Below are 27,725 nucleotides of genomic sequence, written 5' to 3'. Positions count from 1 at the left end.
AAATTAGCCTTCCTCTGAAATCCTTGTCAATGTTGTAATTATGAAAGTACAGATATTTTAAATGCAGTTGGGTAAATGTGCAAGTCGTGGTGGTTTTGTGCTTTAAAAGCTCTCTCTGTATTTATATAATTGGGTTATAATCATAGAGGAGGAACTGAAAGCCTCACACTGCAGTGGTAAAAAATGTCAGAGGTGTCCTCACCCCCACCTCTGCCAGAAGTTGCTGTGGGTGAATTGTGCAGGCCATGGAGTGGCCCTAAACAAGCTATCAGAAGTCTGCCTTTAAAATATTGTAGGTTTGGGAGTTTTTAACCAGGTCACTTTGCAAATCCAGTTTGGAGTTTGCTGCATACATTATATGGACAGTCCTTGATTTGGGGTAACTGCATGTACTAAGATGTGCAGCTGGAAAATTGGCAATCCCTTAAATGAGGTTTGTGTGGATCTACATGGCTGTAGTGATATAAGGCTTTATCCTTATCAAGTCCATTGAATTTGGGGGAAGAAGAAATGACACTTTTACTTTATTGTGACATAGAGATCAATGTTCAAATCTAGAAGATTCACTTCTGGGATATGCTGAAGTGATCTTTTTGGAAGCTGCTGTGCACTTGTCCTGGGAGGAATAAGTGAACAAGTAGGGGTGGAGGCAGCAGAATCCTGGGCAGGGTGTGAGCACATGGGGAGGGTCAGCAGGGGCAGAGCTTCTCCAACTGACTGAGATTCTCTTCAGTAACTGAGCAGGGTTTAGAAATACTGAGGTAAGATTATGTAGTGGGGCTGTTTCCTCTTAGGGAAGCTTGGGCTACCTCTGCTGTATTATTGCTTTCTTCCCACCTCTTGCACCCCTGTGCCATTGAAGGATTAACCTCATGAAAATTCTTATGGCCTGAAAAAACTTCAGACTTCCAAAGCATGGGCCAAGGAGTAGCCACATTCCATCATTACGTACATAGTTATGTTCAGGTTAGAGGTTGCCTGCTGTGAATGTACCTTTTTCCAAGCTTTTTTACTTTGTTGTAATTTAACAATAATCCATTCCATGTATTTAATGAAAGTATGTGCTGAGACCTACAGATATTTCTGCCAGTATAGTCTTTACATCACAACTTGACGTTATGTGAAGGAATGTGCAAGTTCTCTGGAGTGGTCCCTCATTTTATTCTGATTCAGAAGCGGAAAAACAGGCAGGGACAGCAAAGAGCAAATTTAATTTTCCTTCTTAAACCCTGCCAGTTCGAATAATCTCTTGCTGAGTTTCCTGATGTGGCTGTTCACATTCCTTCATGAATTCAGACTGGCTGTTAGCAGCCTCCAAATAAAACATGGTTATATGGAGATTTACCTTGGCCCTGCTCTTGCTTGGCGACATGAGACACAGAGAGCAGCCAACTGCTTCGGCTCATGCTACATGTCCTCTTCCAGCAACTGCTTCCTGTACAAGCCCACTGGTCTCCAAATTAATGGGATTGTTGCTTTAGCTCAAGATGTAGGAGATTTAATTCTGGTGTTTGTGTCAGCGATCAATGAAGTCAGGATACTGCCTTTACAGAGCATTCAAAAGCCCTTTTATTCTGAAAGAATCAAATCCAGGCTTCTGTTAAATGCAGTAAAGGCTGCCATCATTAAAACATTGAGGCTGCAAGTTTGGCCACAAAAATGTTACCGTAATGCAGTTGGTATTCAGTCCTTTCTGTCAGCGTTGCCAAGTCCAGCTTTTATTTATTTATTCATTTTCACAAGTCTCATGTTTTTCAGGCATTCCATAAAGCCTCGGTGTTTACAGGCATCTTAGTCATTTGAGAAGCTCAGCTTCCAGTTTTTAAAGATCTGCTATTAGCCCTCACGGACAGGGAGGAAGCAGGAACGTGTGATGAGGCTGATCCTCACAGGCAAAACCAGAAGGCTCATAAAACTCCACATTTAAAAAGTCAAATATGATTTTTTTAAGAGGATCTCATGAACTGGGTCTCCCATTTATGTGTCTCAAGTGCCTGGCATAGACTCTACTAATGATGGCTTGGGTCAGGCCGTGATGTGAGTGCAGAGGTGCTGTTAGATGCAGAGAGCTCTGCAGCACTCAGATGGATTGGGGGAGGAATCCTCTTTCCATTTATTATATTCCTGTTTTAACTTCATGGCCTGAGCCTTGCCCTGTGCAGCCTGTTTACTGTGTGTTTCATAAAGGCCAGAGGATTCATCCTGTTGCTCTGAAACTGTTTAGCCCATCTTTGGCTGGATTTACTGTTCAGGAAGAACAAACGGTTGCTTAGGAAAGTGCTGTATTTAACGAGAGAGACGGGCTGAACTTTTTTCAAACAAACAGATAAAAGCCAGCAACTCTGAGCTTGGCATGGACTTTGCCGTTTTGTTTGTTGCATCACCCCATTGTCTTCTCTATCCCTTCTTTTTTTAAATTTCTTTGTTACAGCATTTCACAACCCACAGCCTGGATACGGTAATTCCTGAAGGAATGCACAGCATAATGAATACTGCATGATCACAAAATAGTTCACCTCGTGCAAAGCCATAGCAGAAAACGATGCAACATGGCTGTTTCCCAATTGTCCCTGCTTCACTGGTTTCTTTTATTTGGAGAAATTCTTTCAGCTTCTCCTCACAAGGGCTACTGAGTGAGAGAGGAAGTGTAACCTTTCTCCACCCAGCAACAAAAATGCAATGGTTTTGGAGCACTTCCCATTTCCATGATGTCTCTGTACAATGCAGCAGGCACAGAAGTTAAACTGGCCTGTGCCTTCTTCCCCGGCTGCAGGCAGGGGAACTGGGGTACGCAGATGCTGGGTGACCCACACATGGCAGCACATGGAGAAACAAGCCCTGCATCATAGAGAAGCAGCTTTGCCAGACTGCTGGGGCCAGAGTTAACAGCAGAACTTTTTAATTTGGGGATTTTTAGCAGCACTTCCACACGTCGAGATACTAATTAATGGCTTATTTTAAAAGGTCAGGTTGTTGAGTTTCTTATTTTGTAAATTGAGTTTTTGAGAAGCACTTCCACAGACCGTGGTATTAATTAACGGTTCATTTTAAAAAGCCAGGTTGGCATTTTTAAGTGTCTCATTTCCGCGGCCGTTCCCGGGCACAGCGACGGCCCCGAGGTGCCGGCCGGACCAGGGCACCAGGGAGGGCCGGTGTCACCTTCGGCTTCGCAGCTCACAGCCCCACGCGTGCCCCGCCAGCGCTTCCCAGGAACGCGGGCAGGGCGGGCACGGCTGCGCCGGGAGGGGCCGAGCCCCGGCCCTGCCCCGCGGCCCGGCCCCGCTGCTGCGCTGCGCTGCGCTGGCTGCCCGGGCGGGCCCTGCCCGCGGTGCCGCTCCCCGCCCGTCGCAGGGCTGACGCGGCGGCGCCGGCGCAGCTCCGGCCCGAGAGCGGCGGGGGCGGAGCGCGGCCCAGGCGGCGGCCGGGCTGAGCCGGGCGGCGCCGCGGGCAGAGGTGAGCGGGGGGCGGCGGGCGGCGGTCCCGGCCCGCCCGGAGCTCGGCCCCGCGGAGCGGCGGGGTCCGGGCGCTGTCAGCGCGGGGCCGCGATCGGGCGGGCGGGCGGGCGGAGGCCGCTGGGCGCCGCGTGTGGCTGCGCTGCCTTCCGGCCCTCCCTGCGCTCCGGCCTCCTGCCCTGCCCGCCCCGCGCTGGCCGCGGCTGCCGCGGGGCTGTGACCGGGCCTGCGGGAGTCGGGGGCAATCCAGGCATGCTGTGCCCTGGGCAGCACGGGGAGGCTCTCCCTGACTACCTGCTGTGAGAGTTGGGGCGTTGGTGGGGTTGGGAAGCTGTAGAAGGGAATTTTCAGGTGTTGCAAGAGCTTTGTTTCTCCATCACTGGGCTCTCGACCCCGCTCTGCCCCCGAGTTGTCTTCTCCCTGAGTTCCCAGTCTCTCTGCAGTGTAAGCACAGCGCTTATCTGCTCCAGTCCTGTTTGCTGTCCCGTCTCTCAGCCCTTCCAAGCTGTGCTGGCCGACAGGGTCAGGGAGTTCAGCAGCAGCAGCTGTGAGTGCTGAGCCACGGGACAGGCACAGCAGAGATGTGTTCCTGAGCTAAAAGCTGTGTTTAACCAGTGTGTTCTATCACTTCCAAACTCCCCTTGTTCTAGTCCAGACTTCTCGCTTGGAAGAGAGATGGATTGCCTTTGGTAATACCCTCATCTTATCTTTTCATGTTGCTAACACAGAAGAGAAGTAATTTTTTTAAAAAGTGCAGGAAAATGTGTTTTAATACTTGTAGAAATACACTCTCTCTTAAGGAAGGCCCTCAGAAAGCATCAGGAAGACCCTTGACCTCAGACACATTCAGGACCCCCAGATGAAATACCAGTTGCTGTTCCCTTCACAGAGCTTGGGCAGCAAAGTTTGATGGACTTTGTTTCAGCTGCTTCCGTGCTTCTCCCTTGCAGAGGTAATCAGGAAGGAAGGGACAAAGCTTGAGTAACATTTTATTACAATCTAAAGCCTGAAGATTAAAAAGTATTTATATCCTTATGTTTTGCTTATAGAAAACAATCTTTGGGTTCTTTAATGTAGAAAATTTCCATCTCTGATTTGTGACACTATGTCTCTTAAAATACATATATCTCCATTAATCTGGTTTAGCCTAAAAGAGGATGTTTCTGTAAGTAAATTCTATCATCTTGCCAGAAATAAATCCAGTAGTTGTGTAGCCAGCCAGGTGAGACTTTGAGTTCCCAGAAGTGCTGGTTGAGAGAAGAGTCCGTGGTAACTGTAGAAGTTGAAACTTTGCAGTGTGACCATGAGGTCACCAGCTGCATGTCCTGCTGTGTTCCTCTGAGTCAGTAACTTCGGACTTTGGCTATTTCTGTATGGTCTTGTGCTAATGAGTTATGTTGTGTCAAAGTGCCTTTCCCTAGGGCTTGCTTCACCTCTGGGACAAAATGTTTGCTTAACAGTTCACAGAACTGTGCTGGTCAGAAAAGAAAGAGAAGAGGGGATGGTTGCCAGTGCTGTGAGTCTGCTTTTGCATGTGCTAATGGAGTAATCTCAGACTTCCGGACCTTCTCAGCTTAGCTCCGGCCACGTGGTGGTTTGAAGAGAGACACCCTTCTCCAGCTTCCTCTCTCTCTTTCCAGTTTTGGATCCTGCTTGGTGGAGGGAGGGCATCTTCTTGCCCAGCATATCTCAGCTGCACACCACAGTCTCAGGCTGGCTTTCTCTTTCCTCCTTACCTCCTGTCCTTGGGAGCTGCCCAGACCTTCACTGGGAAAGGCTGAGCTCTGCATGTTGTAAGAGCTGCCTCCCACGGGAGCAGGTGATGCCCGAGTTACTCCTGCCTGGACAAGGCCACGCTCTCACAGCAGCTGTTCACTCTATTTACATTACTGTGGCTCTTAGAAATAAGTTTCTTTAACAGAAGAATTTCCATGTGCCTCTTCACCCACTGGGCTCCCTGACACAGCCCTGGATGGCTTGTGCTGATCTCAGCATGAGGGAGAGCTCTTCTGCAGTACTGTGGGTTTATTCTGCACTTGTGTGGACAAAAGGTTTCTGTGGTCTGACAGTTCAGGTGTCAGCTAGAAACCTTTGGTAGAGTTCTGTCAGCTGCATTTGCTGGGATTGCTTTCCCCAGTTATGTGCTTTTCAGTTAGAACTTGTGGTCTGTAAAACTGTCAAAAATAAATAGGACTGCCAAGGACTAATGAGTGGCTAAACTAAGAGGCTTATAATGGGTGAAAGGTGAATGTAAAGTATCTTTTACAGTACTCAACTTCACTGAAGGTGATGCAGGTTTCAGCCATGTAAGTTGCAAATGGAGTGATCTGCTGATTGATCTAAGGAGAATACAGAGTGTGTGTGTGTGTGTGTGTGTGCACACTGAGTTTGTTACTCATAAAGGATGGAGGGCCTCATGTTCTCCATTCCCATGCAAGTGTGCAGTGCTTGATGTCAAGTTGCCACAGTCATGTTTGCTTATACCTTACCAGAGCTCTTGGGATAAGCATTCTGAAAACTGAGTGGTTCCCAAACATATTTTTAAAAATTCGAGTATGAAACAAATCTGTAATCAGAATCTGCCATTAATATGGAGGTGTAACAGTCTGGGGTTGCCTTCGTCCAGTGCAAAAGAGATTGTGCCTTTTAATATTTAACCATTTGCAGATGGTATGTCAAACACTGCTAAAGGGGTAAGTTACAGTAAATTTCTTTCACTTTTGGTCTTTGGGACATGTACATCTTGGGCTTTTTGAGGTTTGCTGGTGTAGTACTGGCAGCATCCCTGTGCAGTCACACAGCACAGAAACCTGGCTGCCCCCACTGATGAGCCACACGACTCTGTTAGTGGTTGGTGCAAGTTCCTCAGTCCAGAGGTTTTTCATCTCTGTTAATGAATGGGGCACATATTTCACTTCTCTTCAGGTTCTTAAACTTCGGGCAGTGCTTGCTTTATTTTTGGTTTTACATTGCTCACTTCAGTTCCTTTTCTAGCAGTGAACTTCTAAGCTGCCCTTTTGTCTTGCTGGTTTATGGTGCCAAGTATACCCACTGATACTCCTGTAGCACTGGTGGAAAGTCAGTTCTTCAAGCAGCATCTTGAATTAAGTATTTGCATATGGATTATCTTTTGTCACTCTGAGTAACACTGCTGTTAGAAAAGTGAACTGTTTTAGCTCCTAGGTCTGGGATTAACTGCTCTTTGGAGGCCTTTACTTTAAGGGGATCCAGACTCAAAACAGATCATGTTTGAAAAGGGAGAGGGGAGGGCAAGAAAACTTTGCTTGGATTAAATGGCTTACTCAAACTATTTACCCTTTAGGGAGAAACTTTTTTGTACAGAAAAATTGTGTAATGTGGAAAAATTGGTGTGGACATCACAGACAAACATGAAATATTTTTTAATCCTGTAAGTTATAATTAAAGCATTCTTTAATGGCCTAAGTTAAAAATTAAATAGAAGAACAGGTAGGTAGAGTAGCTTTCCTAACGTCTTCCTTTGCTGCAGTTTTAAGAAGCTGGATTTCATGACACCAGTGAGTAAATATTTCCATTGCTGTTGCTATTATGTTGAAACTGTGGCATCATTCTTGTCTCCATTCAGGTTTGCCTTGGGTCCTTTTTGTTACCAGGACTTCACCTTTGCTAGAATCTGATGCATTGTTTTTCCCCATGAGTTCAGTCTCCTCTGGGTAGAGCAGTGGCAGCTGTAGGAATTTCAGCTCCTGTGTAATCCATGGCCATTCAGAGAGCCTTTTCCCATGTGTGAGGCGGTGTCTGTGGAGACTGTTGGACTTGGCTGTGAGAGAGCAAGGGGAAACGTGGTGACTCCAAATTGTTCAGGAGAGTTCTTAAAAACTGGCAGGTATGTAGCACCTATTGCAGGGCTTGAGAAGATTAAACCCTTGCCTTCATCTGCTCTGCTGTCCTTGGAGTGCTCAGCACTCACTGTGTTGGCAGAAGCCCCTTGTGTATGGGGCTCTGTTGAGAATGTTGAGATTTGCCTGGGTTTGTTTGTTTTACCTGGATGAAATGTGTCTGGAATAAGCTGTCCTAGCAAGCCTGTGGTTTGGCTGATGTTTACTGAGGCCACTCAAGGAATGTTTAATAGGTGCTGCACACAGTAGACAGAGACATAAGAGTTTGTAGTGGAAAAACAGGGGTAAATTGCATTTAGGATAGAGAAATATGGAAGTGCTAGATGAGCAAGTACAAGAAAATTGGTGTGATGGGATGTTATGTCCTGATTTTTCTGATAACTGAGTTGTGTGGTGAGTAATAGAGGGTTACAAAACAGCTAGGCCCTGTTGCAGTGCTTTTATATTGTTCAGCTGTGCTCTCTATCAGTGGAGGTAGCCAGGTTTCTTTCTATGTTGTAGGTCCAGTGAATTCTGGACAGTTTTCTGTGTGATGGGAATATATTACCCAAGTGATAAATTATATTTTTTGTCCTCTCTACATTTGCACTCCCCTCTCACTCCTCCACAAAAACAAAAAACAGAAAAAGAAACCAAAAACAAACACAAAAAAATCCCAACTGCTGTTTGTGTCTAAGATGAGTAGAGTGAAAAATGCAGAAGAGCTTCTTAAGTCAGACTTTGAATACCTCGTTTTTCAGGTGTCATTCATACTTTCCTTAAAAGTCAAGTTGTTAATGTTTTATGTTTATTTATAGACTCCTTTATTTTGAGCTACACATGCCTATGTGTAATGATTAGGACAGACATAGCTAAGGTAAAACTTGCTATAATTGTAAGTCAGGATAATTCTGATAGAGGGGCTGGAAAAAGTCCTTTTCTGAACTGGAGAAAAACACAAACTTGTAAAATACAGGATGAGATGTACATAGTGAGGCTGGAGCAATTTGCATGAAGCATCCCATGTTGTGTATGCTGCTTTTGCCTTCCCCTTGTGTTTCTGGATTCTTCTAACTTCTAATTAATATTTTTAGCTATGTAGTGAAGATAAACAGATTATTACTATGCAGGTGTTACACGCTTGTGTAGTCTCAGATATATCCTTATTGAACACTTTGAGATGCAGGGTTTTTAGTGGGGAAAGGAGTTTTTAAGATGATTAGCTGCTGTGCTGCATTGGTACTGCTTTGTTAATGCAAAGATAAACACTGATTATAGAAGCTGATAGTGGTGGAGTCATACGGAGTGAGGTGTAGCTGTAAATACAGAGCAATTACTTCAGGAGTAAACTGTGTCGTTCTTTATCTAGTCAGAGAATCAAAATTTCTGTGGGTGTTTGTGTTTTGCTGTTCCTTTAAAGGAAGACTGTGTGAGCTTGTGAAGTGTTTTCAGAGTCTGCTCACGTTATTGCACAAGAGTAAGGGCTCCTTTGTACAGTGCTGATGGTGTGGGGTACCTGTATGCACTTGTTGATAACTTGGACTTCAAAGTTTTGTTTTTCAAAAGCCTTTTGCGGTGAGCTGGCTAACTGTGCTTGCCCTAGGCATAGGCAGTGAGAGAGGTTTACCCTTAGGCTAGAGAGTCATGAATTACATATGGGGAGCATGGGATGGGTGGGAATTACCTGTTTATTGCTCTACCTCTAGGGAAGGTAAATGAACAAAGTCTGTTTACACACCGACCATTGCAACTATTACTTGTTTTTCCTTTTGGTGGAAGTGAAAATGTCTTCGGGAATGTGGGGTTGTGAATGGAGGAGGAGTGGAATTTTAGATAGGCATGTGGCCTGAGGGATGTGCCTTAGTGTTTTGCTATTATGTTACAGTCCAGATAACTCTGAATTAATTTCCCTTATTCTTTCAGTTATTTTTGAAGATAATAATGCAGCAGAAAAATGAAAAGCCATAGAAGACCTTGGCTTTGGCAAAGAAGTCAGCTGTTGGCCCAGTCTGGAAAATGGACCACTGTTTCTGGGAAGCGTGGGAAATACTGCTTCAAAAAGCAAGTTTTCCTAACTTAGAAGAAAAGACAGAGTGCCCAGCTATTTGTGAGTTTAAATCACAACAAACTGTACAGAATACTGCAGTGCAGAAGGAAGACACTTGAGCTCCAAAGCAGGTGGGCTCCTCATGTGCTTCTAAATGCAGAAACCTGTCCAAAATTTACTGTTGAATTATACAACTTTCCTTACAAAACTACTGAGAGCAAAAAGATCCTGTCCCTATCACGAAGCTGAAAGCTCATCTGTAGAAGCAGTAAGGAAACTCAACAATGAATCCTTTCAGAGTGAAGATCCCTTGAATGAAGAATTTGAAACTGTTGCTGTTCTCAATAGCATCTCTGGCCATATCCATTATGTCTCATGTGGCTCGCTGGAAGGTGCTGCCTTGCCTGTAAAGAAAGGTGGTTTTGTATATAGCGTGGAGGAGAGCAATAATGATGAGGGCAACGCAGTCCTGGTAGTTTTAAACAACTATAAAAGGAAATGCTGTTGCAAAGGGAGTGGAATGGAACTTGTGGCCCCTTGACAGCTCTAAAGAGGTCCAAATTTAACCATCATACTGTAAAAAAGAGATTTTTATTTATGATGCATAAGAAACTTTCTATGGTTAGGTTTCGGTATAGAATCATAAAATTCCCAAAACTTCGAGCAAGAGGCAAGACTTGCAAATTAAGAAAAATCAAGCGAAGGTGGGTGCAGAAAGTTACAAGGGACCATCAGGAAACGCTTCAGCGGGATTTTGAAGGTGGATTGTGTAATTTGTTTTCCTCCTGGAAATCTAAAAGTAAGCGTCTTTGGAAGCGGTACAGCTTGTCAGATATGAACAATAATACACCCAAATCTTTAGGAGCGGAGAATGAGATCTGTGCGCCTGAGATCTGCCACACGCAGGATGTGTCCACTGAGCCGTGTTCCGAGGATCCCGAATCCAGAGGGCGTGGTGGCAGTGAGGATGCTGTCCCACCAGAACTGCATGCTAGAGCTTCTCCAGAGGCAGAAACCTTGCACCAGGTGGAGACCAACGGGGCTCTTGCAGAGGATCATTGCTCTGACATTGTCGTCTCTGTGACAGGAAAAGAAATCGCTGTTTCAGATCAAGATGGGTCAGAATCCAAGGAGGTTGTGTGTGTTGATGGATTGACACTGTTGCAATCCTCCTTGCAGGATTCTGATGTCAGTGATAATTTTGCAAATGGACCTTTATCCATGGAGCTGACACAGAATGAGGACAGCTCTAGCCAGATGGAAGTAGAAGGCTCCTTAAACTTGGACATTTTTAGTTCAAAATTGCTAGATCACCCTTACTGTAAAAGTCCTCTGGAGGAGCCTTCACCAGAAAGCACAGGAGTGAAATCAGGAACTCGGAAGGGAGGCAAAAGGAACAGTCAGAAAACTTCCCGGGTGGCTGATGAGCAGCTGGCAGCATGGCTTTGTGGTATACCTTTAAATATCTTAGGGCATCCAGGAGTTCCTGGAAACTGCTGCGTGTATTGTGGAGTTTACATATTGTGTTAATTCCTTTATAAAATGGTTTCTTACTCTGAATTGTAAAGGTCACTTAGCATAACATTTGATTAAATGAGGCTGCAAAGAGGAGAGCTGCATGAAGGAGGGACAAATGAATGTTTATCTGTCAAGCTATTTTAAGATTATTTTGTTTTAGAGAATACAATGTAGTTTAATTGGAATCTGCAGGAAATTGTTGATAGAAATTTTAAATGTCTTATCATGTGGAATCAAAAGGTTCAGGTTTTTAACTGGTTGACAATTGTTATTCTTAATTCGGTTTTTGAAAATCCTAGGTATTCTAATGCTTGCTTCTGCCCTTATACTCTCTTCTCTTGCTCACTAAATCACTTAAACTTAGGTTTTAATAGCCAAATACTGTTCATTGTCCCTTAGTTTTCTCTCCAATTGTTCATAGAGTAAGCTTAATAAATCCTATGAGACAATATTTTTTTTAAAAGATTGGTCTTAGCAAAGGTTCAGCAAAAAGTCTTTGGGGTTTTTTGTGCTATGCTGAGCATGCAGTATTCAATAGTCACTCTAAAGACAAGCACGATAAAAATAGTAATTGGTGTCTTATTTATGTGTAGCAGCTTTTTACACACAGAGTAAGGAGCAGTAAGCTAACACGTTGTGCCATCTTGTATCCTCAGTGTAACTTCAGAGATATTCTGATATCTTCCTTTGGAGAAATTGGCTTTTTAGAGTCCCATATACTGTAAGCTGGTGTCAATGAGTGTTAAAGGAATTGTGTGAAGTTTGATGTGCTCTGATTTTTCTGCCTACCTGTTTGTCCTTCAATTTTGCAATTGATTTCTCTAAAGCAAAATGTGAAGAAGGACACAGTGAACCTCAAGAGAGGAGTTAGCTCTCCACATCCATATCTGTAAGTTAGTGTGGGATGTGTACCTCTGTGACCGGCTTTATGTGATCCAGCAAGGACCATATGCTGTGTGAGAAATGGAGAGAAACTCTGGTAACCCAGTGAAGAGATCACTTCTGCAATGGAGTTACAAAGTTTGTCCATCAGAAAAAGAGATGTAGTCCTTCTATAACAGGCAAGAGCCAAGGTTGTATCAAGGTGGCAAAGGTCAACGTTTTGTGGTTTGATAGTATAGTACTTCTGAGTTTTCTCAGCTGAAAAGCTGTAAAGAATTGTAGTTGTAGGAGTTCTTGTGTGTTTAGGAGTGTTGTTAATAATTAACTGCACCCTAAAAGATAGCACTGACCTGGCAGGAGTTCCTGGGGTAGAAACATGAAGGAGGTGCAAGTGTTAGGGCTGCTCTTGGGTTTTGAATTTCTCTGCAGCAGCTGAACTCAGACGTTAATGGGCTGCAATGCTTAGTGCATTCAGAAGTGCTATTAGGTATCAAACAGCCCCATGGTAAATCCTGTTCATGATGGGTATCTGATTTTGCCCCGGGGCTGAACTTTGTATTCTCTTCCTTGAGTTACACCAAGTGAGGTCAGTGGTAGCTGGAGGTCTGGAGCTCTGCAGCTCTTAGTTGTAATGACAAGAACAGTCCTTCTTCTTTGCATTAATAAAATGCCTTTAAAAATTTTACATATTAAAACAGAATAAGTTACACTCATAAGACCCGTGCATTGTGTAGCTAGACTTCTAGCCAGAGTGAGGAACATCTTCCCTGTCACAGTGTACTGAGATGTAAGGGATAAAAGTTGTTGGGCAGAAGTGTGGCAGAGTTGCAAGAAGGTTCTTTTCCATGAAGAATGCTTCATTGTGATTTGATCTTGTTCTTCAATCCTTCCTCCCTTCCTTCTCTCGCACATCTTGTTATATCTTCCCTGCTATTCTCAGCTCATTTTGGTTTGGGTTTTTTCTTGGTCTCTCTCCTTTGGTTTTTATTCTTACTGCTGTTTTTCTGGCACTTTTTCTGTCCAGTGTTTCATCTTCCTTTTCCTATCCTGATCTTGAAAGTTTCCAGGAAATGTTCTTAAAGTCTCAGTAAGCACACAATGCCCTATCCAGTGATGCTCTGCCATCACACCCCAGCCTCAGAAGAGTCCTGGACTTTGGATTAATGCAATTTTCCTGGACTCTGATCTCAGATCCAGCTTTCTGTACACACCAGCTTTCTGTACACAGAACAAACGTTTTCTGCTGCATCTGAAAATTCATTTTCAGAGAGCTGGACAACTTGGTCTTTTTTCTCTTGTTTACTAGCAAGTGTTGAAATCCTGTTCCCCATTCTCTTTCATTCTCGGAGTGTTTTTGGATGCTCTTATGGAATTTTTATCTCCAGTGTTCCAGTCTTGTGTTTGAGAAAGAAAAACATCTATTTCTTAGGTTTTTCAATTCTTCCAGCATTCATCTCTTCATTATTTCCAAGTTAATATGTTTTTCTGGTGTGGTTGCTCAGTGTTTTCCTGGGCAATGACAGGCTGACATGGCTGGCTGTGTCACCTTAGATGCCATCCCTGGGATACAAGGGTACAGGAGTTGAACTTGCTGGGAGTCTGTGTGGCGTCTTTTCCGTTCGCTGTGGTGCAGCAGCGGAACTGAGCAGGCTGCAAACACTGCCAGCTCCAGCTGCCTGCATTTGAGGAGAGTCATTCTGCCTGCCATAAGGACAGGATACTGGCTTTTCAATGAAACCTGTTGCAGGAACTGATGGCTTTTCACGTTGCAGTAAAATGATTTAAAATGCTAATTGAAGCAGGGAAGGGGATGGATTCTTCTCTAGCACTGGTATAATTAGTTTGCTGTAGATATATATGTGTATGGCAAGAAGAGGGGGTGATCTTTTCCTGTGAAGCTGAGTGATCAGATTCATGCATTTTTATTTTTGTCCTTCTTCCCCTACCCCCGCTTTTATTTTATGTTGCCAATTTGAGCTTAGTTTTCTTAAATAGGTACTTGACATGTGTGGTGCTGCATGTTGGTTGGGTGCAGAATGACTGCTGCTTGTACCTATAAGAGCTGAAAGCTTTATTGGATTGGTGAACTCAGAAGCTTTTTATATGTTTGCACTTTAATTTTTCTGGTATATTTAAAGGATTCCTAGATGAAGTTATGAAGAAATATGGCAGTTTAGTACCACTCTGTGAAAAAGATGTCATGGGAAGATTAAAAGAAGTCTTTAATGAAGATTTCTCCCATAGGTGTGTAGCAGTATCACATTGTACACCTGGTAAAGAACAAAAATCACTTGCATTGCTACTGCATGATCTTCATCTAACAACTAGGAGAACAGAATCCATTTGACATGACCTTGACTTGATTTTTCTCTACCTTTTGAATCCTGTTTTAGAAAACCTTTTATCACCAGGGAAATCATGAAGTATCGGGAAAAACATCCAAAAACCTCCACTTGCAATTTCCGGGTCTTCTATAATAAGCACATGCTAGATATGGATGATTTGGCTACACTGGAAGGCCAGAACTGGCTGAATGACCAGGTCAGACATGCTTGGTGTTCATGTGTTTCCCTAACCCCTTTTAGCCCATTATATTAGAATACCAGTTGTATGCCTGCTGACATTACAGGTGGGCTACCCTTACTTTACACTTCTCAAGTAAAAGGAGTGGTGGGCAGCTTTTACAGTGACAGGTGCAGTAAGTCTGGAAGCTGGGAGGTGTCACAATTAGACTGTTTCCTTTTGAACAAATGATGTTGGACTATTTTCATAAAATAGTGGCTACTCATATAGGTTTTAGTAACTTTCCCCATCCTAAGTTTGAGCAGATTGCAAGAATGACAAAGTGAAACAGCAAGCTGTGGCCCACAGCCAAAAAAACAGGAAGGTTGCAGAGCCCAGGGATGCACCAGTAGATTTAAATTGAATTAAACTTCATTTAAGATTGAGGCAGACTTCAAGCAGCAAGTTACAGTCTCTCTCCAGGATGACCACTATTAGTTGCAGAGTGCTTGTCCTTCAGACAATGTGGCTCTTAAGTCTCCTCTCCATATTGCTGATTTAAGTGGGTAGGGGCCTATGTTTTATGGCATTTGTGAATTTGGATCTTAAAAAATTGTGATGTATGTATTTAACTATTTACTAACTCTTCCAGATAATTAACATGTATGGTGAACTCGTAATGGATGCGGTCCCTGAAAAGGTGAGGGGGTTTTGTTATTACACAAATGTACCTAATGACAGATGAAGAGGGAGGGTGAAACTTTGCACACTTCAGGTATAGAATCAGGATTCAACTCAACCATGGCCAACAAATTATAGTGGAACGAGTGGTTCCATTATAATTTTTTGCTATGTGCTGCTCAGATTTTCTACCTTTCCTTTTCCCTTTTCAGTGCTGTTGCTCCTGTTTCAGGAACTGACTGTAATAGCCCTGCAGGTGCTCTTTGTGGTAGCCTGATGTCAGTGGTGTACCTGTGGAAAACATGTGCCCTATTTTGGCCCATCCCACTCTCCTAACTTCCCTGGAGGTTTCTGTTTCCAGCTTATCAGCTTCTAAAGTCCTGTATTCATGCCTTTGCTCAGCAGCCTGGTGTTTCAGCTGAAATTTCTGATGAAGATGGATTTCTGCTGAGATGACAAACCATGAGTGTTAGCATCTGAACCATGCACATGTGCTGCTTGCACTCACCCTCCCGCCCACCTCGTAGCTGTGGGGGCTGTAACAGCTCAAGCTGTGTCAGCTGCCTGCCTGGTGAATGTGAATTTCTGTGGAGCTGCTTGGTTCCTTGGCAGTATTGACTCTGCAGGACTCTGTTTTGTGCATCCTCCTCAGAATGCTTACAGCTTTGCAACTGCAGTGCCTGGCTGTTGGTGGCAATTGAGAGAAAGAAAGTGAAAAAAGTAATCAAGATAACAACAACCCCCCCCATTTTGTGACTAAATTTGCAGCAGTGACAATTATAAAAACCCATCTGTTTAGGGACAGAACAGTTTTCAGGTGAGACCACAAAGGAAGAACCAAACAAAGCAATTTTTAGATGAGCTCTGCACAATGTAACTCTTAAAATCTTCAAGCTCTGAAGAAAGCATTGTTGCTTTGATTGGAGGTGATGGTGATTCTTCATTAGTATTCTCCATATTTCCTGAGTGTGCTAGGCTAGGGGTATTGGAGATTGTATCTGTTTGCTTGTGTCTGCTTTTTCTTCCTAGTGCATAATTGAAATCCTCATGGGAGATTTTGTGCTGGTACCTCAGAATGTGGTTTTGAAGTCTGTTGGCATAGCTAATGGCTATTAGACTGTGTTCTCAGATGCTGAATTTTCTAACTTTTTTTTTCAAGTAACAGCTCAAGCCTCCTACCACCTCTACACTAGCAGAATTATTAAAAACAGATGTTGCAGATTTCTATTTGTATTAATATGTTAGTATAATTGCAAGAAATGAAGCAGAGGGAATAATAGTGTGAACTTGGAGCTTATTTTTTTTTTGCATAAGCCTACATTTTTTTTGTCATAAATGTTGATTTTCACTTTCCAAATGGATCAGTCATACCTTAAAAATACTTCTCAATAGCAGAATATTGTTCATGTCATGAGAGTTAAATGCCAAAGACAATGTTGTTGGACTAAACCTCATAACTGTTTTGATCAATTTTCTTTTTCTGAGTCTCAGCTTCCAGCAACTAAAGCCAGAAGTTGCTCCCTTCTCCACCACCCCTGTTTTTCCAGCCCAGTGTTCTCTTCCTTGATCCCTGTAAAGAACAACAAAAACTAACTCCTTGTCCTGGTGTTTTTCTCCCAAGTCTGTCCCCAACAAAAAATTAAATATGATATGCCTGGAGATACAAAAATGTAAATATAAATGCTGCAGTGGCTCACATGATATATTATAGGGAAATGAGGCTTATTTTATTAGCTTGCTGAAGAACAGTAAGAGTTGAGGCTTGGCAAAACCTCCGTTTGTCCCTACTGGGGTTCTGCTTCTAAACCTACATTAAATATTGCCTCATTACAAGTTGTTTTGTATAAATTATCCTGGGGGAAGGGGAATGACTGTGCATTAAAATTTCTGTGCTCATTGCTCCTCTCTCTCTCTTTTTAGGTTCATTTCTTTAACAGCTTTTTTCATAGACAGCTCGTAACCAAAGGATATAATGGGGTAAAACGATGGACTAAAAAGGTACCTTTAACATGGTGTCATCAGTGCTGGGCTTCTGCTGGGCTGGGCTCAGCCACTAACTTGAAGCTGGGTTACAGTGTGTTATTTGCAAAGGATGGGTGAGCAAAGGAGCTGTAGAAAGTGGGAAGGGCTTGATGAAAATAGTAGTGTGGCACTATTCAAGTTAGTACGGGTATGTTGTACTTGGAATGGCTAAATCTTCAGTGGGAGGTTATCTCTTTGTGTATGTTCATGCAAGTTGTTAATTTAACTGCAAGAAATGTCTCTTACTGCTCCTGACAGTGCCAGGTACACTAATCTACAGGAGAGCAGACTTAATTCTGCTTCTTCCTTTTATCTCAGCCTGGTATTCTTTGACAAAATCAAATTGTTACTCCAAGTAACACATACCAGGTACTAGAAAGCAAAAAAGAGACCAATGGTTAATAAGCCAGACTGTTGTTCTCTTGACAAGAACAGAATTCACCTTGCTTTCCAGAACCCACACCAGATCATGGGTGGGATATTTTCAGGGATAGCTAATGCAAAAAGAAATACTCTCTTTTTTTCTAGGAACATTTGTCCTTTCTAATATGGGAGATGAGGCAAGACTAATCAAAGGCCATGTTTGAATGTATGATCTTTCTGCAGAAGTACTTAAATAGCACACATCTGTGAAATGCTAGAGATGAACTCATTATCCAAATATAAAATCTATTCATATAATTTATTAAAAATCTCTTTAAAGAGAGATGGAATATCGGTGCTTAATATTCCCACATATTATTTTTTAAACGTTCCTTTTCTCCAGCAACCCAAGTTTTGTAAAAACTCCCGAAATTAAGAGAGATTCTGGAAGCAGGATCTGTATTGTTGCTGCTGAGAGGTACCTGATGAGACAGGACAATTTTTAGATATTTACACCTAAATTCCTGAAGAATCTCTCAAGCAAGAATGAGAACTAAGCCGTTTCTATGGGAAGGATTTGCAGACTCCTTCATCATGCAATGTACAATTAAGGGGAATTTGTTTCTGCTCTTGAAACACAGCAGAGTATAGCACCATGTTTTGTAAATGTTCTCTCCTGGGATGCAGGATCTCCTGTGCTGGCTCTGGCTGCAGTGGTTTCAGAGCTCCTGTTAGTGTCCGTCCCTTCTGATCACCCATCACACTGGCACTCCTGATTCACTGCCATGACACAGAGCTGACTCTGCTCTCATGGTGAAGTCAATCTGGGTTGCCACCACTCTTGCTGTACATCAGTTTGTAACTAAAGACAAACTTTTGGCTGCCTGTTTCTGCTCTTCTGCTGCAGGATTGCACACCTGCAGTAATCCCACAACTAGGGCCACATGAGGTCCCTTGAGTTTTGTGTGGCTCTGCTGTTGCTGGATATCACAGAAGATGGAGTTCATTTCTCTTACTCCAGTTTTCCTTTGTGGTCTCAGCTTGCTGCTGGCTGACATCCCTGTGCTTCTCTCCAGGAGTGATGGATTGGTGTGTAGTGAATGTGCTGTAATCCAGTCAGGAAGCAGTTTCTGCAGGTGGGAGCAGGGTCGATGCTTGTCACAATCAAAGGACTGTTGTGAGCCAGGCTCAGCTGATAACTGCTATGAATGCCCACACCTTTTTGTCTCTTCGACTTCCCATTGTTACTCAAGAAATAGACTTTTCTTTCCTACAAAAGACCTGCCCTTGCCAGTAGTGTTGCAATTATGTACTGTTCAAATTGCACAGTGCTTAAAAAAACAGGAAAAAAGCTTAGAAATCTTCCCACAGGATGAGTTCATTTAGTTCAGGATTCTATTTTTGCTTATTTTCTGGACTGTGCCACCAAAACCCCAGTAATTAGACACTTCTTTCAAGAGGAGCTAGGAGAAGGAAGACCATGAAAGGCCCTGGCTTGGCTGGCTTCCAAAAGCATAAGGGCTCATCTGCCATACAGACATGGGGGGTGTTGCATCTGATCTACTTGTTCTGTACTTCAAGACCTTTTCCCTTGTTTGCTTGCCTGTGACCACAGTACATCTGCTACAAAGCTAGCTTTGAGAAAGGATGAATCTGCTCTACCTTCATGCCCTCCTTTCCTCTGTTCACCAAAGCATCCTGCACTCCTCTGCTTTCCTCTGGCAAGTCCCAGAGCCTGTGTTAGAGCAGAAGGGGTCAGACTACAAACTTGCTGGTTTTGTGGGGTGTTTGTAATTACAGTCTCTTAATAGAATCATAGAATGGTTTGGGTTGGAAGAGACCTTGCAGATCATCCAGTTCTGCCCCTCTGCCATGGGCAGGGACACCTTCCACTATCCCAGGTTGCTCCAAGCCCCATTCAGCCCCTGCCCCACTTCCAGGGGTAGGGCAGCCACAGCTTCTCTGAGCAACCTGTGCCCATGTCTCACCACCCTCACAGGGAGGAATTTCTTTCTTTCATCTAATCTAAACCTGTCCTCTGTCAGTTTAAAGCCATTCCCTCTTGTCCTGTCACTCCATGCCCTTGTCCAAAGTCCATCTCCAGCTTTGTTGTAGTCCTTTATGTACTAAAAGGTGCTATAAAGTCTCTACGCAGCCTTCTCTTCTCCAGACTGGACAGCTCAAACTCCCTCAGTCTGTCTTCATAGCAAAGGTACTCCAGGCTTCTGAACATCTTTTTGGCTTCATCTGGACCTTATCCAACAGGTCCAGGTCCACCTCCTTCTTATGTATGGGGCCTCAGAGCTGGACACAGCACTTCAGGTGTGGTGTCCTGTGAGAGCAGTAGAAGGGCACAATCTCCTCCCTGACCTGCTGGCCCCACTGCCTGTGATGCAGCCCAGCGTGCAGTTGGCTTTCTGGGCTGTGAATGGGCTGTGAATGCTCATTGCTACCTTGTGTTGAGCTTCTCATCAACAGCTCCAAAGTCTGTCACTTACTCGTTTCTATCAGCAGCTCTGATAGAAATGAGTGGTGCTCACGCTGGACAAGTGTCATTACTGAAGAGATGAAGAGCTAACCTAAACTGAGGCTCAGTTGTATTGCCATCATTACCTAAGAAATCGCACTTCAACACAGATGTTGCAGTGCAGCATGAGCAGGATTTTGTCACAAATACAGTAGTGATTAATTCTGATACTGTACAAGGTTCCTCAGCCACTTTCTGGACTGTAACTGTATTTTTGTGCCTGCTAACAAGTTGTGTATTAGGTAAACATGAAGAATGTGGTGAAAGGGTGGAGGGGGCAAAAGAAGATTTCAGTTATGGAGTGGCAGAAAGGAAACTTGGATACAATTAATTTCTGGCTATGCTGTATTCTGCCTGTGGAACTCTCTGTAATATAGGTTGTTCTTTTTGCCAGGTGGACTTGTTTAAGAAGACTCTCTTGTTAATTCCTATTCACCTGGAAGTCCACTGGTCCCTCATTACTGTGAACATCCCCAGTCGAATTATTTCATTTTACGATTCCCAAGGCATTCATTTTAAGTTTTGTGTAGAGGTAAGAGTGACAGCTGTGTCTGCAAAGTCTGAACTATTTTCTTAAAGGGAACACTCCCCCTTTGTTTCTGTTCAGCCATAAACTTTAAATGTGGTATGTCTGTCATTGTCTTGCTGTGTATGAAATGAGAATCAGCCTGTCCTGCTGAGGAGTCTGAAGCACAGAGCTCGAGGGTCACACCAGAGCTGGGAGCTGAGGTCAGACTGCCTATTGCCCAATTAGCCTGACCGTGTAATCAGCACAGCTTTGGTGACTCTGACTTGGCACTCCCACAAAAAGCAGGAGCTCAAAGCCCAGTGCCAAGGGGAAGCAGAAGAACCCCAAGGAGAGTGAGGGCACTTCTTTCATCTGTTAAGGGGCTTGTGTTTAGGATAAATGATAAATTGTGCTCCTTTAGGGGATAGGTTGCCTGGGTGAGAGCACAGGACTGAAGATGCTGTTGTGTTGCCTTTTTCCTTGTCCTGCATTGAAACAGAGTGTTTGCCTCTGGTTAGAACCCAGCAACCTTTCAGGGCTGCAACCTGAACACTGGAGTTAAATTATCCGTCTTCCTGATAAAGAACAGCCAGGAAATTTTTGCTGGGCTTAGCAAATTGTAATGACCCTCTTACAAAAGCTAATTTTGTCAACTTAATTGCTTGCTTGATGCAGCAGCCCTCTACTTTTAACTGTGTGTAGTTGTTGGCTTACTGAAGAGTAGTAATTATTGTACCCAGGAGAGTTCCCAGCCAGGACTTCTGAATGAAGATAGTATGCCTGCTGGCATTTGCTGAGGATGAAGCTAATGTTTGTCCTGGGAACAAGAGATCTTATGCTCTCTAGCTTGTGAACGTGCAGCAGGAACCAGCCATCAGCCCTGCGGTCTCTCCTGCAGCCTTGCAACCTGATCTCTCCCATCCCATTCCAGGCAAGGCATTTGCACCTGAATGTCTCACAGACATGAGGAAATTTTATTTCTGCCTGTTCTAGGGGTAGGAGGGCAGCAATACCCCAAAATTCACTGTGATCCACACACCAAGGTGAATATTTGTGTGCTGCAGTGTTTAAATTGTGCTGTAAATTCCCAGCCTGTTTACAGAGAAGTAGGATTTGTTTAACCCAAGACCATAGTCTCATTTATCTTGCTTCCTTCTCTTTGCTTGTGTCAGCCTATTTTTTTCCCCTGTATGTCACTAAAACTCTCCCTGGAGCTTTGTTGATTAGCTGCAGAACTGGAGCATTTTGTATTGAGATTCCAGCAGGAACATGCGGCCGTATTGAACGTAAGGACCTTGGTGTCAGCCAGAAGAGAACACATGCCAGGCTGCTCTGTTTTTCTCTGCATGTCTGGGAGCACTCTGACCTTGTGCCTGGGTGCCACAGTAGTCTGGAATGAAGTAGAGCAGTGTACAGTGTGGCTGAGGGGTGTTAGAGCTCCCCTTGATAGACTAAAATGAGTCTTGATGGTAGAAGGCACAGTACCCACCAGAGTTCATTTCTTTACCTCTAGATTTTAGCTCATCTCCTAATGCTCACCTGAAAATTGTCCTATTGTCAAAAGGATGCCAACCAAGCAGTCAGTGTTTCTCTCCTGTTCTTTAGTGGGTGAATAATGTTGCTTTTTTTTCCTTCTTTAAAGAACATTCGAAAGTATTTGCTGACTGAAGCAAAAGAGAAGAATCGCCCCGAGTTCCTTCAGGGTTGGCAGACTGCTGTGACAAAGGTAAATGACAGCACTTTGAGCCCTGGGGTCTGACTTTGTGGGAGATTTCATGGAGCTGCTTCTAAATTCATATATTTGTACAAGTACTAAATGGGTTTATGCTGCCCACAGGGAGGGTACTGGGAGAGATGCAGGTAGTTACACATTGGAATTCCAGCTCTGTTGGTCATTCAACTCCCACCAGGGCTTTAGCACTTTGTGCAAGTGGCTTGGTGATCTGAACAATTAAATGTGTGCACAGCAAACCTGCACCTGGTGTCCATATTGACACAAGGTCAAGGACTCACTGAGCTGGACACTCAGCTGCCTCCCTTCTCCTGAAAGGGCTGTTCTGAATGGATGGGCTTTGGTGAGGGAGGGAACAGGCTGATGTTGCTGATATTTTATGTTTGCTATGGATAGAGGGCTTTGGTCTCCAGGGCTGTTTGTGGCACATTGCGTTTGATCACAAGTAAACAAAGTCTGGCAACAATAAAAGGGAATAACTTGTGTGTAGTGTAAATGAGGGAATATGTAATTTGCGTAGCCATCCCATAATGGCTCCAAAGATATAAAACAGGTCATTGCACACTAGACATATTTCCAACAGCTCCCTCCTTGCACAGATTTATTTTTAGATGCTGATACAATGATAAAATGATTCTTCTCTGCACTCATGCACAACCTGTGCAGTCAGTTCATCCTCCTGCGTTCTGTGAGGCAGAAGATCTGGGAGCTGAGAAAAAACAATTACTTTGCCTTTTCAAGTGCCAGAGACATAATAGCACTAGTGATTGGGACTTTTTAGCTCTGCATATCAAAATTGAGCGTGTTTGAGGAAATAATGAAGGTTGAAAGTTATCATTTGAGACTGCCTTGCTCAGTCCTGTTGCCTAGTGATGAACCATTTGTCATGCTCTCTGAAACCCTTTGGTGTGGCTGGGGGAGGAAAGCCACTGCTGGTAGCATGGATGCTGAGAGTAAGCTTCCTCTAGGCCTGTGTGACTTTGCTGATATAGTTTTGTCCTGTGTAAAGTAGATAATGCTGTACAAACATTTATTTAAACTAATTGAGAAGCTGTTCTGTGTAGGTCACTAAAAGAAAATAAACTTGAAAGAAAGACTGTAATTTATTTTCTGTCCTATACTATATATTTTTCTAACTATTAGGTGTTATTCTAACAAGGTGTTGAGTGTCACCTTGCAAAGTTTGGGATGAGAACAAGTAATTACAACTCCAGTTTCTGGTGCTGCAAAGCAGCTATCTCTGAGCATGAGACAGCTGATCCTTATGCTGAATCTGCTTTTGGATATTAAGCAGGAGTTAGAGAATAAAAGGATCTAACTAAGTAAAAGGATAAGGACCTGACATGTCTCTGGTTGTTTCTTTTCCTTTCAGTGCATTCCACAACAGAAAAATGACAGTGACTGTGGGGTTTTTGTGCTCCAGGTAAGAGCATTCCTATGTAAAAATCAGTGGCCTATGTTGTTCATGTAGTAAATGTCCTTTTTTTCAACCAAGCCTTTTCCTTTTCCCCAGTACTGCAAGTGCCTCGCCTTAGACCAGCCTTTTCAGTTCTCCCAGGAAGATATGCCCCGAGTGAGAAAAAGGATTTACAAGGAGCTGTGTGAACGCCAGCTAATAGACTAATAAAATGCAGCCAACCTAATTTCTCTGGCATTTCTGACAAGTTGCAGCTGGTGTTTGTGTACTTGAATTTCTGAAAATTTCCATGAATTTGAGCGATTCTCAGCTGAGTGGTGTGGCCACTGTTGTTACCTCAATCTTTTGCAAAGTTCTTTAACTGGCAGAACATAACAGAGCTGCCATAGAGGTTTCCTAATGTCAGTTTGGTTCTCTTATGTTCTTTCCTGTATTTAATATTTATTATTTCAGCATGCATATAGGCAAAGCATGCAACTAAACCCATGAAACGGTAGATTTGGGGCACCTTTGAGGTGTAGCTAGAAATGACAAATACAGGTGAATTTGTCTGGAAAAATAAAGATGCATGATATGTTTTCTGATGCAATAATGCTTTGAATGTATCAAAAAAAAAATCAATGCCATAAAAAGAACAGCTAGAATGTATTTGATAGTTCCATTGTCCCTGTTGTGGCTGTGTAATACTGGATACCACATTTTAGGGTGGCTAAACTCATCTACAGCTTTAATTTGTGAAGACCCCTTTTTCAAATAGTCCAAGTTGCTAATAAAGTTTGTTCTGTTAGCATTTCTCTGGCTGTCATTATCAGCCTGTCCCTATAGACAAAAAGCAGTCTTTGCACAAATAAAGCTTCAGGACTTGTCTGTGTAAGAGAAAATACAGAAGTGTTCAGTCAGTCAGATAGGTGGTAAGTTCCAAGATGCTGCAGAAGTCTCCATGATGTGTGTATTAAAGAGAACTATAAAGCTAGCCTTGAAGAGTCACAGCCTAGATAGTAAGATAAACTCCTTGACAGTAACTGTTTACATCTCAGATGGCTTTGAGTCATTTCTCAGATCCATGATATGCAGTGAAAATGTACCATTTCTCCCTTCAGCTCTGTCTTCAAAGCTTGTTGTCTTTAACCTCCCATTGGCTTTTGCTTTTGTTCAAATGTAAATTAATTCATTTCTGCTGCATCTGCTGTTTGATTGTCTCGAACATCCCTGGTTTTGTCTGTGTCCAGTAGCGCCGATGGGTCTGGCTGGGAGTTGCAGCACTTGTGGTGGGTGCAGTGCAAACACAGCAGTGTCACCCTGCTCCAGAGGGGTGGGAGCCCACGAGCCCAGCCCTGAACTTTGCAGGGTTGCTGTGCTGGGCAGAGGGTGGGTGAGAGCAGTGGGTCTGCTGGGCTTTCACCTTGGGCTGTAAACTGTGATGTGCTCCTTGCTGAAGAGAGCTACTTCTGCTTGAAGAGATTGTTGTCTGGCACTGCTACACCAGCAAATGTCTTTGCTGTGTTTTTCTGCCAGATACAGGAATGAGCCCAGAGGAAAAGTATTTTCATTGCTAAGCATCATCTGCTGCACAGCTTCACTTTGTGTCCATCCATAGCCCTGGCTCCTGATGGAGGAAAACCACTTTGACTTCCCTGTCTTGCAAATTAATTCAGACTTGAGCTAAGCCAGGTGCAAATCCCTCCTAGATGACGGGAGGGAGAAGGGAGGGGGTGCCAAGCACAGTCAGGCCAGGAAGTGGAAGCACGTGCACACTGCTGTGCTGGAGAAGGAGTTCCTGCAGTGTTCTTGCGTGTTCCCACTTCCCCTTGTTGGCAGCTGGCAAGGACTGGCTTAATTTAGCAAGATAAGGAAAGCCTTAAGCACTTGGTTAGATAATTTAAATGAGGAACTTAATGAATCAGAAAGAACCTAAAACCCAGACAGGCAAGATATATCTGCCCACTGTATAGTGCAAAGCACCCCACAGCACATGGTTTGTGTTTCCCTGAGGTGTAACTGGAAGGACAGCAGCACCTTCTTGAGGTGAGTGCTTGTGAGCAGTGGAGGGTGACTTCCATGAAAATGGAACTTGGGATGTAGTTCCTCCTGTGGGGTAGCACATACAAGCCAGTGCTGCCATTCTCATCTCTGTGCACTGCTGTCACAAGAATGGTTCCAATGCTTGTGTGGTGGGACAACTGATCCAGGCCACAGCTAACCCAGAGGACAGTTCTTACCTCAGTAAAACCTGCTACTAATTGTGCATCCCAGTATGAAGAAATACACGGAATTGGGTGGCCAGGAAGAGATGTGGAGGTAGTGCCACTCTGGGTGCATGAAAGTGAGGCTTTATTTTGAAGACTCCTGGCAGAAAGGGAGTGGAACAAAAAGAACTGCATGAGCAAATTGCTTTTATTTTCAGAACTTGAGCAATTTGGTAAGGAAGCTTGAAAGGTGTCCTGTGAGACTATCAGCCTGGGAGGCTCAATACCTCAAAAAATGACCCTTCTTTCTTTGTGCAAGTTGCCTTGTTGATGGATTTATTTCATTGCATGGGAATGTGCTGGAACGTTGCACTACAGACAGTTGTTTCCTAAGGCTTGGTGCCTACTACTGGTTGGTAGGCATCCATCTTGCTCTGTATGAGAGATGGTGAGGAGCCTTTAATCACGATTCCTTATCAGCACCATCAGCCAGAGCCCAGGATTTCTGTGAGCTGTGTGTTGAACGTGAGTGCTTTGAAGCAAGTGCATGTGTGTCCCAGATCATTGGAGGGGAGGGGGCTTGCATTTGAATTTGCTGCCTTGTGAACTGGGGAACAGGGTGGGGAAACATGCATGTTGGAAAGTACTTCTTATGTGCTTTCTTGTCATCTAGAGGTTTCCTGACAAGTGTTCCAGTTGGTTATGGGGCAGCACAGAGGAGTTGCACTTGAGTCTCCAGCTGTGAACACACCAGTGAGGGGCCTCTGAAAAAAAAAAAGGAGGGGAAATTGAAAACAGATCTAATGTAAGCAAAGTATGTTGGTGCAGTGTTGAAATTAATCACAGGCAGTCGGAATCTCAGGCTCTGTAATGGTGTATCCTGTGAAACTGGACTAATTAACTCCTCCTTGAGAATGTCTTTGATGCCTTAAAGGAGATGGACTTCATAATCTGTAGTCATTTTACTAGTTCTTAAAACATTCAGAACTATGTAGAGTGTTTTTATTTTGAGAGGCACATTTATGTGGATGTAGTTATGGCTGTTAACAATTCCATTAATGTGATCTTCAGATTTTCATAAATCACTCTGAACTGGTTTGGCAGATGCTTAAATTTCACGACTTGTTCCAAAGAGATTGTCTCGCTGTGCTGATTTATACAAATAGTCCCAGAACTGGTGAAGCCTCTGCCTCGTGCGTGACAAATTTCAGCTACCTGAGTTGTAATAAACCTTAAACAGAATTGAAAATGAATTATCAGTTTCCATTTTGTTTGCTTTAATCTATAGTTTTAAATGACTGTGCCCCTGATGCAAATCAATAAATGCAGAGTGTGGCCTTGATTCTGCAAGGTGAGTAGAGAGATGCCTATTGCTGAGCTGCTGGCACTTGCAGAATGCAGGCTGGACCTTTGTGCTGTCTAATATGCAGTTGTTCTGTTCTTACCTGTCTCTCTTGAGTGTGAAGGTGATATTTTGAATGTTTCACATGCACTGATCACCGAGCCAGACAGGCTTGCACAGAGCTGCTGGCTTGTGTTGCATCTCCAGCATAATGCTTAACCTGCCTTTACTTTCTCAGACTTTTGATTGGCGTTATCTACTGTAGCATTTACTCAATTCAACGGGAAAATTTAAACCTTGCAAAGTGCTGCAGAGTTAACTCCACTGAGCAACGACTGTGCACTGTGGGTGTGCTCTTGCATTGAATGAAGCCCATGTTCCTGTGCAGTAATAAAATTGAGTTTTACCATAAACCCTATTTTCTTTCAGTGGTTTGGTTTCATTTTAATTTTAAAAGCAACCGATGTGATGTTTGAGGGAATGTTTGTAGCAGCTTGTTTGGGGATGTGTTATTAGGAGAAGCCTCTCCAGTTGATTAGTTCAGTAACTCTGAGCTGAACACTAATGATGCTCTCTGTCTCACAGTGATGTAACTTACTGTGGTTTAAGTTCTGACAACATACAAGATTGGAGATGTCACCCATTGCATAAATAAGGGTGGGAATCTTGCATTAGACACTTTCTTCTAA

At 43.5% G+C, this 27,725-nt stretch overlaps 1 protein-coding gene across 1 annotated transcript; it reads left to right on the top strand.

Annotated features, from left to right (window-relative positions):
- The first annotated feature begins 3,103 nt into the window (after window positions 1-3,103).
- SENP5 (SUMO specific peptidase 5) lies at window positions 3,104-27,454 on the top strand. The gene is made up of 9 exons (XM_077184085.1): window positions 3,104-3,453; window positions 13,895-14,000; window positions 14,150-14,297; window positions 14,911-14,958; window positions 16,860-16,937; window positions 20,246-20,383; window positions 22,002-22,085; window positions 23,464-23,514; window positions 23,605-27,454. Exons 2-9 carry the CDS (start codon window positions 13,912-13,914, stop codon window positions 23,713-23,715), a joined length of 747 nt encoding a protein of 248 aa, XP_077040200.1. The 5' UTR covers window positions 3,104-3,453; window positions 13,895-13,911; the 3' UTR covers window positions 23,716-27,454.
- Window positions 27,455-27,725: the final 271 nt, after the last annotated feature.

The sequence above is a fragment of the Agelaius phoeniceus genome, chromosome 10 (assembly GCF_051311805.1).
Source record: "Agelaius phoeniceus isolate bAgePho1 chromosome 10, bAgePho1.hap1, whole genome shotgun sequence".
Taxonomy (NCBI): domain Eukaryota; kingdom Metazoa; phylum Chordata; class Aves; order Passeriformes; family Icteridae; genus Agelaius; species Agelaius phoeniceus.
This window is presented reverse-complemented; position numbering and strand designations above follow the sequence as displayed.

Excerpts from the sequence above, each read along its gene's own strand:
- SENP5 (XM_077184085.1), top strand. The coding sequence starts at position 13,912 with ATGAAGAAATATGGCAGTTTAGTACCACTCTGTGAAAAAGATGTCATG. Across the intron at positions 14,001-14,149 it reads AATGAAGATTTCTCCCATAG|AAAACCTTTTATCACCAGGG; the intron begins GTGTGTAGCAGT and ends ATCCTGTTTTAG. Across the intron at positions 23,515-23,604 it reads GTGGGGTTTTTGTGCTCCAG|TACTGCAAGTGCCTCGCCTT; the intron begins GTAAGAGCATTC and ends CCTTTTCCCCAG.